At 41.1% G+C, this 11373-nt stretch overlaps 1 protein-coding gene across 1 annotated transcript; it reads right to left on the bottom strand.

Annotated features, from left to right (window-relative positions):
* Positions 1 to 5809: 5809 nt before the first annotated feature.
* Positions 5810 to 10034, bottom strand: LOC117518114 (mediator of RNA polymerase II transcription subunit 26-like). The gene is made up of 3 exons (XM_034179177.1): positions 9845 to 10034; positions 7284 to 7358; positions 5810 to 7171 (listed from the first exon to the last, which is right to left on the bottom strand). Exons 1-3 carry the CDS (start codon positions 9902 to 9904, stop codon positions 5810 to 5812), a joined length of 1497 nt encoding a protein of 498 aa, XP_034035068.1. The 5' UTR covers positions 9905 to 10034.
* Positions 10035 to 11373: the final 1339 nt, after the last annotated feature.

The raw sequence follows: 11373 nt of genomic DNA, 5'->3' as shown, positions 1-11373 counted from the left end.
CATTTACATTTACTTTAATGGACTACCCAGCAGTGAGGAGTAAGTTTCATTACAGTAGAAGTCTTTCTGAAAGCGCTGTAACTAGGTTTAAGGATATGATTCCTTCTTTGTTATGTTCTTCAATGCCATATACCAACACAGTGCAGAGTAGCTACCTAAACTCTGTGAGTGAGATAGATTATCTCGTCAATAGCTTTACATCCTCATTGAGCACAACTTTGGATGCTGTAGCTCCTCTGAAAAAGAGAACCTTAAATCAGAAGTGCCTGACTCCGTGGTATAACCCACAAACTTGCAGCTTAAAACAGATAACCCGTAAGCTGGAGAGGAAATGGCGTCTCACTAATTTAGAAGATTTTCATTTAGCCCGGAAAAACAGTCTGTTGCTCTATAAAAAAATCCCTCTGTAAAGCTAGGACATCTTACTATTCATCACTAATTGAAGAAAATAAGAACAACCCCAGGTTTCTTTTCAGCACTGTAGCCAGGCTGACAAAGAGTCAGAGCTCTATTGAGCCGAGTATTCCTTTAACTTTAACTAGTAATGACTTCATGACTTTCTTTGCAAATAAAATTTTAACTATTAGAGAAAAAATTATTCATAACCATCCCAAAGACATATCTTTATGTTCGGCTGCTTTCAATAATGCTGGTATTTGGTTAGACTCTTTCTCTCCGATTGTTATGTCTGAGTTATTTTCATTATTCACTTCCTCCAAATCATCAACATGTCTATTAGACCCCATTCCTACCAGGCTGCTCAAGGAAACACTACCATTAAGTAATGCTTCAATCTTAAATATGATCAATCTATCTTTATTAGTTGGCTATGTACCACGGGCTTTTAAGGTGGCAGTAATTAAACCATTACTTAAAAAGCCATCAGTTGACCCAGCTATCTTAGCTAATTATAGGCCAATCTCCAACCTTCCTTTTCTCTCACAAATTCTTGAAAGGGTAGTTGTACAACAGCTAACTGATCATCTGCAGAGGAATGGTCTATTTGAAGAGTTTCAGTCAGGTTTCAGAATTCATCATAGTACAGAAACAGCATTAGTTAAGGTTACAAATGATCTTCTTATGGCCTCAGACAGTGGACTCATCTCTGTGCTCGTCCTGTTAGACCTCAGTGCAGCTTTTGATACTGTTGACCATAAAATTTTATTACAGAGATTAGAGCATGCCATAGGTATTAAAGGCACTGTGCTGCAGTGGTTTGAATCATATTTATCTAATAGATTACAATTTGTTCATGTAAATGGGGAGTCTTCTTCACAGACTAAGGTTAATTATGGAGTTCCACAAGGTTCTGTGCTAGGACCGATTTTATCCACTTTATACATGCTTCCCTTAGGCAATATTATTAGAAAGCATTGCTTAAATTTTCATTGTTACACAGATGATACCCAGCTTTATCTATCCATGAAGCCAGAGGACAGACACCAATTAGCTAAACTGCAGGATTGTCTTACAGACATAAAGACATGGATGACCTCTAATTTCCTGCTTTTAAATTCAGATAAAACTGAAGTTATTGTACTTGGCCCCACAAATCTTAGAAACATAGTGTCTAACCTGTTGTGTGTTGGGGGGTGTGGCTGGATATTTTGGTGTTCTTTTCTTTTCTTTGCTCTCCAGGTGGCATGAGAACTGATTTGTCTGTGGAGAAGGTGCTGGCTGAAGAATCCTTCACCCTCATCAACATCATGTGCAGCACCTGTGAATGGTGCTCACATGCAACCTTAAAGACTTTCAGCTGAAGCAGATAATTGGATGGCGTTCTGCATTTAAGTCATGTGTGATTCAAGCAGAACTGCCGGGAACTCGACCTTGTGATGTTCGTTTGTGAGACGCTGAGGACCGCGCCTGGGTTTGACACATCGAGCCCGTGAAGCAAGGAAGGGTGAGGGACACATGCTGTCAGCACACATCAAAGGTGATTAAGTGTTTGACTAATTGTTGATAGTAACTTGGTATTTTGTTACGCAGTATACTTGAATTGTGATGAGGATTGTGCAGCTTGCTTCTCACTGCTGTGGCATGCGGACAAGTGGTCCTCCACCTGTTGTGAGAAGCTGCTCATTTGCATAAAGCTTAAAATACAGACCTACATGTGTTGCTGATAGTGTGTGTCTTTTGAAGGCTATTAGTTGTAACTGCTGACTTACCTCACCTCTTCTATGCTTCGCAGAGAGTCGGTTTGTCATGTCCACCTGGGGGGTGTTTGACGGTGGTAGTGGGTCCAGGAGCGCCGGGCTTCGATCCTTTTGGGCGCTGGAGAGCGTGCCAGCCTTCACTCCACCAGAAGGACGCTATTTCAGTTCTTACACTTTATTATGCACCAGTGGGTGAAATAAATATATTGTTTTTGTTATTGGAACCGCTTTCTGGTTATTTTTAGCGCTGGGTTCCGTCTGACGCAGGTCCGCTCCTCAACCCGCGTCGACACATAACATAACCAGATCCTTACTCTGGGTGGCATTACCCTGACCTCTAGTAATACTGTGAGAAATCTTGGAGTCATTTTTGATCAGGATATGTCCTTCAATGCGCATATTAAGCAAATATGTAGGACTGCTTTTTTGCATTTGCGCAATATCTCTAAAATTAGAAAGGTCTTGTCTCAGAGTGATGCTGAAAGGCTAATTCATGCATTTATTTCTTCTTGGCTGGACTACTGTAATTCATTATTATCAGGTTGTCCTAAAAGTTCCCTGAAAAGCCTTCAGTTAATTCAAAATGCTGCAGCTAGAGTACTGATGGGGACTAGAAGGAGAGAGCATATTTTGCCCATATTGGCTTCTCTTCATTGGCTCCCTGTTAATTCCAGAATAGAATTTAAAATTCTTCTTCTTACCTAGAAGGTTTTGAATAATCAGGTCCCATCTTATCTTAGGGACCTCATAGTACCATATCACCCCAATAGAGCGCTTCGCTCTCAGACTGCAGGCTTACTTGTAGTTCCTAGGGTTTGTAAGAGTAGAATGGGAGGCACTTCAGCTTTCAGGCTCCTCTCCTGTGGAAACAGCTCCCAATTCGGATTAGGGAGACAGACACCCTCTCTACTTTTAAGATTAAGCTTAAAACTTTACTTTTTGCTAAAGCTTATAGTTAAGCCGTGGTTACAACCCGCCGTAATTGCACGTGCGTGCAGTCTACTTGCAAAAACGTGGGCTAAATTTGGAGATCCGTACTTCGTATGTACTGCCTCAGTACGAATTTAGGAGCACGCAGACACACGCAGACACGCCGTAGAGGTTTTAGTGCATGCAGAACTTTCGCTGCGGAGTTTCATTATTATTCCGTTGCCTTTTAATTATTTTGCTGCTTTGTTTCCAAACACTGGAAGTGGCTTGTCATAGTGGAGTTGCGTCAAGAAAAACTTGTGCCAATTCAACATGCAGATCCACCTTGGATTTGCTGTGGCGGCCCCAGGTGCAAACAAAGGAGCAGCCAAAGGGACTTACTTTTATTATTCACCACAGAGAGTCTTCGTTTCTTCAGCATTCTGGTTGCAATGAAAATAAATCCCATTAATGATCCATCAAGACAAAAAAGAGTGAAACTTTATATTACACTTTGTAGACTCCATGTAGAGGAGGCAGGGCTGTGTGACAGCTTACCTGCTCTCTATGACTACTGCTGGTGGTGGAAACACAAGCCAAGCCAGACTTAGCTGTTCTGAAACGTACCATACTATGCTGTACCAACCTGGACCGCTCGGTGGAAATGAGGCTGAAGACTACCCCTGTCTTCCTGTTACTCCTCCTCCCCTGAGTGAGGAGTTGTACAGTCTGATGGTCTGAGGGACAAAGGAGCTTTTCAGTCTGTTGGTTCTGCACTTGGGAAGGAACAGTCTGTGGCTGAAGAGGGTCTTCTGGTTGTTGATGACTGTGTGCAGAGGGTGACTGGCATCATCCATAATGTCCAGCAATTTGTCCAGTGTTCTCTTCTCTGCCACCATCTACAGAGAGTGCAGCTTGATGCCAACCACAGAGCCAGCCCGCCTGACCAGTTTGTCCAGCCTGGATGTGTCCTCCTTGGATGTGCGTGGACTTGGCCTAGACTTCCCAAAGTCATTGACCAGCTCCTTTGTCTTTGAGGTGTTCCTGTATTCCTCCCCTCTGTCATCCCTGATGCATCCAACGATGGCTGTGCTATCTGTGAACTTCTGGATGTGACACAGCTCAGAGTTGTAGCAGAAGTCAGAGGTGTACAGGGTGAAGAGAAGAGAGGCCATTACAGTGCCCTGGGGTGCTCTGGTGCTGCTGATCACAGTGTCAGATGTGGTGTCCCTCAGCCTGACATACTGTGGCCTGTCAGTGAGGTAGCTGGAGATCCAAGTGACCAGGCAGGGGTCCACTGGCATCCTGTTCAGTTTGTCCTGGAACACAAGGACAAGGACACAAGGAGTACTCTGAAGAGGTCTGTCATCCAAGTACTAACTTAGGCCCCACACTGTTTAGCATCTGAGATCTGACAGGATCAGGCTTTCACAGAGCACACTGGCTGAAGCGTTCAATATCATCATATACTGTTAGATAGGCTTCAAAATGGTTTTGGTATTATTGGTCAGGTTCTATCAAGGTTGACATATTTATTCAACTGATCTCAGTGTGTCTCTGTATAACATTATGTTGAAATGCTTGTAAAATATGGGGTACCACAGGGTTCTGCATTTGACCCTCTGTTATGCTGTTTTTACATAGCATCTCTTGGACAAATTCTGCAAAGTTTTGGAATTCCTTTTTTGCTGTTATGCTGATGAGCTCTTACATGCCAATTACTGCAAATAATCTCTCTCAGAGATTTTTAGAAGACTGTCTGGAATCAGTGAAAAACTGAATATCTTGTAATTTCTTACTTTTAAATTTGGAAAAGATTGAGATGATGGTCATTGGTCCTGTAAGGCAGACACGAGTTTAATCAGTTAACATTAACACTGGAGATACATGTCATTCATCATATAGTAATAAAGCAAAAATTTTTGGGGTGATCTTTGATCCCACACTGACCTTTGACCTGCACATTAGAGAAATTACAAAGAAAGCTCTTTCATCTACATATCACAAATATTCAATTAGATCTTATTAAATTTTATGCACTTTCCCATTCGTCTACAGATGTTATCAAGTCACAGAGCTATATATATATATATATATATATATATATATATGTGTGTGTGTGTGTGTGTGTGTGTGAGACTGCTGGGATAGGCTCCAGCCCCCCGCGACCCTTAGTTGGACTAAGCAGTTGAAGATGAGTGTGTGTGTGTGTGAATTCAAGTGATCCAAGCTATTTTAACCATAATTTCAAATTTCCATTCTATTAAATAAATAATAGTTGTAAATAGTCATTGTCAGTGACAAATTATGGGGATTAGTCTTAACAACACATCTGCGAAAACTACAACACAACTAAAACTGTGCCATTTCTGATGATGAAAACTTTTCATCCTTTCAATAGTCTGTAACCCACTCCAGAAAGTATGATAATTGCACATGCTCGCGCTTGCATTGGCTGATCTCCATGAATGGAAAGTCATTTCCTATTACTCTGAGTATGCTGGATGGGAATAAGCAATCAAAGTCTGAGCACAGATCCTATACAGCAGGAACTTATTTATTGGTTCACATAAGAAAATACACAGAGCAAACATATAATCTATGATTAACCGAGGAGTTCCATCATTTTGCTTTAGTCTTGATTTAACCATGGCAAGATACTGAAAAATGAATTTAGCCTTAAACCATTCATAGCAGCAGATTGTGAACTGTTGTCACCTATCTAGACCTGAACTTACTACCATTTAGTACAGTGAAACATAAGGTAGTATGTGCAGGCTGCTGTCATCACCATGTACATCTAATGACATGGACTGTGTCCAGTCAAACCAATTCCCCATGAAGTCATAGCAACCATTAACTCCAGACCAGCGAGTTGTGTGTAATCTGTTGAGGTCATCTCTGTTGACCTCTCTGGTTGTCCCTGGTAAGTCCATGGCTGGAAGGTCTGAAGCCACCTCATGAGTTTTCTTTAAGATTTTACACTTGGGGGCTTCCTCCTCCTTCAAGTGCAGTTCCATGAAAGTCTGTGCAAAAGGAGTCTGGACACCCATTATATTTGGCATGGTGCTTTCCTGTGTTCTGCTAGGGTATGGCTGGAGACTTTTGCTCCTGTTCAGGTGTGTCCATGGTGTCCGCTGGTAGGTACTGAGGGGAAAATGGGCACTTTGGTTCAGGTGTGGTGAGCAGGAAGGCTTTGCTGACTCACAGAGTTGGATCTCCTCTCTCTGACACATGTCAATGGAGGGTTTGCACTCCCATCTTACTTGTTCAGATGTTGGTGTCCTTTCTTTTAATTTGCCTGATATTCTATCCTCTGCAGTCTGTCTGTCTAAATTTAACACACGGTCATTATGCTTGCATTTCTGTAGTTTCTTTTCCTCTGTTCTCTCCACAGGACCGCCATCTTCACAAATGACCTCGTCAGTGCGAGAGGAGTTATTTGAGTTCTGAATAGGTGTAGTAAGACTCCTGGATAATGAACTGCTTTGAGAATCCAAGTCTTTGGCATTTGAGAAGACAGACTGTAAATTCTGAGCATCAACCTTTTCAAGCGGGAGAGAACAGCCCAAACCAGATCTTTCCACAAAAACAGGTCTACCTGCTGGAGGTCCACATTGTGTGACAACAACTTTATGACATGTAGTATTAGGACTGTGTGAGGAGGCATGTGAGATTCTGGTCTGTTGGTGCCCTCTTGAGGATGTTTGAGCTGATGCTACTTTCTGCTGCCACTTGGAATTCAGTGCTTTAGTATTTTCTGTCTTTTTTGATATCCTGAGCGGAGTGGGCAGCTCATTGTTCCCATCGGCTTTACGTTTCTTGCTCAGTATGTTCACTTCAGAGGAGCAGTTGAAGTCATGGGTATTCTTGGACTGTGGAGCAGTTCTTCCTGCTGGTGGACTGGCTGCTGGAGTGGACATGCAGGGATGTGTGCCAGCACTGGAAGGCTGTGATGAGACGGTGTGGCCCTCGAGCAATACTGCGGTCTTCTGTGGCTGGATTAGATTCTGCCACTTTTGTACGAGCATCTTGGCCCTCTTTCCCACATCCTCTTGTTTGTATTTCTTCCGGATATCATTGATGATCTTGCCAAGACGTGTTTCCTGTAAGGAGATTTGGGGAGGGGGTTTGGTTTGGCAAACAGTGAGTGTGACTATCAGCCTCATGTGCAAGATCCATCCATCAGTCATACAATTTGAGCAGATAGGTTCTTACTTCCAGTATCTTTGTGGTCATAGGATATCCCTCTAAAACAGAGATCATTTCAGCAACTACAGCCATGTTGCAGATCTGCAGAAAAAAAAAAAAAACATTTTTCTGCATCACAATCCTAAAACATTACAGTCTTTTTCGTGTGAAGAAAAAAAAAAACAGTGTTGGTAAAAGATGCAAATTGTTTTTCCGAGTTTTGTGCACTATCTATGCATCAACTCTACACAAAAATAGAGCGAGGCACTATTAGAAGGCCAAGAATTATTTGCATGGAGTTTCAAATGCGCATCTGCAAAACAAGAAATGCTGGTTTTGAGCTGAAAATGAGAAATGGAGATGACATGCAAATACTGTGTTTTATTTTTCAGGAAGTCAGAAGTGTGAAATGAAAAAGTCATATATGAACCTATGCATTCAATCCAAACCCACTCATACTGGATCAAGTCAAGCTGAGATTGAGACCTTAAATGCTACATGATTGTTTGCAAATTTTATGTGGCTTTTCATAAAAATGCCCCCCCCCCCCCCCCCCCCTTTTTTTTTAAACAGCTATGCGGGGCCAATGCTAGACAGTCAGGAAATCAAAAATACTTTTAACAGAAAACCAAAGCAAATCAAAAACAAATACACAGATGAAGCACAATGTGAAAACCTGAACTGCCCCCCCCCCCCCAAAAAAAACATAAAATGCAATCAGGATAAATATTATGCAGAGTACATTATATACGGTACATTTTGTAGAATGTGTCAATAAGGCTGCTGACTTTGAAATAGCGTTGGATTCACCCTCCATCCAAACGCAGTAACTCTCTACTTCTGTATGTCTTCAAGCACAAATCTAAAACTTCATCTTAGATTGAGTTACTACATTTTCAAGTGATGAAGTGACAGTTCAGCAGAACAAGCAACTATTTTTTTTAAACAAATATTTAAATGGCTTCCAACTTTGGTAAATTCCTGCCTCTCACTTGCATTCATTTATTCATTTTCTGACGCTTATCTAGGTCCGGGTCGTGGTGGCTGCAGACTAAAACCACCTTGACACTTGCACAAATTTGATCCCTGCACTGTCACACAATCTTGCATTGCCAGTGAGTAAACTGGTGGTAAACTGTGTGAGGCTGCATGCCAGTGTGCAAAGAAAACTTTGAAATGTTCAAAATTTCTGGCACGCATAAATTTTGTGCCACTTGCGTGAACCAGTCGTGAACATTGTGCAACCTGTTTGCAAACACTTGCAAAGCACTGGCATGCAAGATTGCATGCCAGTGCGGGGATCAAATTCACGCAAGTGTCAAGGTGGCTTTTCAAGCGTACCGTCTATGGGACACATTGGCACAATGAATTGCACGACAGTGCAGAGGCAAAAATCATGCAAGTATCAAGGTGGCTTAAGCAGCTCTTTCCACACGTCCCTATCCCTGGACAAGTCCTCCATTCCCTCCAGGGGAATCACTTGACCTTCCCAAGCCAGCTGGGACATGTAATCCCTCCAGCATGTCCTGGGTTTTCCTGCGGCCTCCTTCCAATTGGACATAACTGGTAGACCTCCTTAGGGAGACGACCAGGGGGCATCCTCACCAGATGTCCCAACCACCACAAGCCTCCGAGTGCAAGCCCAGATATTCGATGGAGAAGCCTCATTTCCGTTGCTTGTATCTGTGACCTTGATCCCTTAGATCTTCAGAAAATGTATTTATAAAGAGAAACTGCATGAACGACACAAGTTTTTTCATTTTCTAATAAGTTTATTCAGTGAGGAGAAACAAATGCTAAATTATTGTTGTGTCATAAGTTAGTTTTTGTTCAACCTTCGGCTTCATGAAGAGATGCAAAAATGTTGAAATTGGCCCCATCCTGCAATGATAAAGAATCTGTAAAATTTTTTACTGTATCCAGATCGTGTTCCGGATCATTACCAAAATTTAATGACTTCTGCATTAGGCCAAGATACACCCCTGGTAAAAATTTCATTGAAATCTGTTGAGGATTTTCTTTGAGTAATCCTGCTAACAAACCAACCAACAAACGGATGCAATCGAAAACATAACCTCCTTGGCGGAGGTAAAAATGATGACTAGAGAGTCAGTAGTTAGTTTATGTAAAAATATAGCCAGCAACACTCAAGTGTCCTTCTTAATAAAGGTTTTAATGACTCACGACAGGATCAGGAGCACAGATGCGTTTCGACTAGGTCTTCATCAGTGTGTCAAAGGATGAAGACCTAGTTTTTCTCTGCTTCAGTAGTTAGTTTACCATATTGTCTTAATGCATGTAGGGAAAAGGCTACAATGTTTCAAATTTTTCTGCCTGTGTGTGTGGGGGGGGGATGTTGGCCAGGTACGCCTCTGGAACCTCACCCCCCCCCCCCCGTAGCTAGATCTTCCCATGCGAGTCATTTAAAAACACATCCTGTCTCTGTTCCTCAAATGATTAATTTCAAGGTTTTTTTTTTTATCGCAACGGTTTCAGCCTAATTTTACTTTTTTTTTTTTCTTTTTTTTTTTGCTGAGGCTGCCCAAGAGCTGCCGTGCACCTGTTTATCGAAGACAACGATCACTTACGTTGCTGTGGCTGTCGATGGCCCGCAGGAGGCGCTCTCTTATTACCCACGAAGTCAACATCCCCGGGTCAGAACCGGAGTCTGGACTCGGAAGAATCCGCTGGAGAAACGGTGATGAGCTGTGGACACTTACTGACCGGAGGACAACTTTTCTCAGAGTGAGTTAAAGCTATATAAACACCAACTTTTCTCAGAGTTAAAGCTAAACAACTTTTCTCAGAGTGAGTTTAAACTAACGATGCTTTCCTGGTTTCTCTCTCCGTCTCTTTCAGATGCCGCCTTCACCATTTGAATTTTTGTTTTTTCTTACAGCTGGAACGCCTCTCAGTGGCTCTGATCCTCAGGCCGTCTCGTCTTTGCGCTCACAGAACTATGACGTATGAGCACTTCAGTCATCCGAGGATGAAAGCATTCAGAATTTACAAAAAAAAATGGAAACTGTAAACGTTAACAATTATGTAAATATTCATTTGAAATGTGAATGTTTATTTAATATATTGTCATACTATATCATATAGACAATTGTGTCATTTTTTTTTTTTACAAATAATTTAGTTATGTTTGATTTTAATGTTATAGAAGATCATTAGTGCTACTTGAGAGGAAAAAAGGTTTTGGAGGTTAAAAGTCTGAACTCAGATTTTCAGCTTTATGAGTTTATGTCTTTACCAATGTGCACACATCCCTCTTCAAAGCAAATTAAACTCAGTAAAGCTATATACATATACGAGTATATATATGAGAGAGAACCATCAAATATAATTATAAACGTATGGGAATATGTTATATGTTGGCAAGTATTTCTTTTTAAATAACTCTTTTTAGTTTCATAAATATGATTTCTATATATCAAAGTAGAAAAACACAAACATGATAAAAGTAATATATAAACAATGTGTTTAAATGTGAAGTCTCACATATATTAAAAAAATGCTATTTATATACTATACAAACATAAATCATTATTTTATATGATAATCAGTAATACTACTAAAGGAAAAATCAGTATTCACAAATTATTTTCTTTTCCACATTCAGCAGGAGCAAAAACTGGAGGCTAGAATTTTCACAAAATCACATCATGAGAACTGCCATTTGATAAGGAAATTGCCTTTATTGAACATTAAGAATACTGACTATTTTGTTAAACATATTTACTTACAGCATACAGTGCATCTGGAAAGTATTCACAACACTTGACTTTTCCACATTACAGCTTTATTCCCTTAAAATTCTACTCACAATAACCCATAATGACAACATTTTTTTTTTTTTTTTTTTTTTTGCAAATTAAAAAAAGCAAGCTGCTTCCGACCCCGTTCTTCCTGTGTTAGCGTGGGTTCCCTCCGGGTGCTCTGGTTTCATGGTTAGGTGAACTGGAAACTTTAAATTGATTGTAGGTATGAATGCCTGTCTAAATGTGTTGGCCCTGTGACAGACTGGCGCTTGGTCCAGGGTGTACCAGACTGTTCGCCCAATGACTGCAATAAGCTCCAGCCCTCCCTGACCCCTAAGTGGAATAAGTGGGTA

This window comes from Thalassophryne amazonica, chromosome 10 (genome assembly GCF_902500255.1).
Source record: "Thalassophryne amazonica chromosome 10, fThaAma1.1, whole genome shotgun sequence".
NCBI lineage: Eukaryota > Metazoa > Chordata > Actinopteri > Batrachoidiformes > Batrachoididae > Thalassophryne > Thalassophryne amazonica.
The sequence above is the reverse complement of the archived record's forward strand: the minus strand, read 5'-3'. Positions and strand labels throughout refer to the sequence as shown.

Coding starts and splice junctions, on each gene's coding strand:
- LOC117518114 (XM_034179177.1), bottom strand. CDS start 9,904: ATGTTGACTTCGTGGGTAATAAGAGAGCGCCTCCTGCGGGCCATCGAC. Junction 7,359..9,844: donor CCATCGACAGCCACAGCAAC/GTAAGTGATCGT, acceptor TTTTTTCTGCAG/ATCTGCAACATGGCTGTAGT. Junction 7,172..7,283: donor TGACCACAAAGATACTGGAA/GTAAGAACCTAT, acceptor ATCTCCTTACAG/GAAACACGTCTTGGCAAGAT.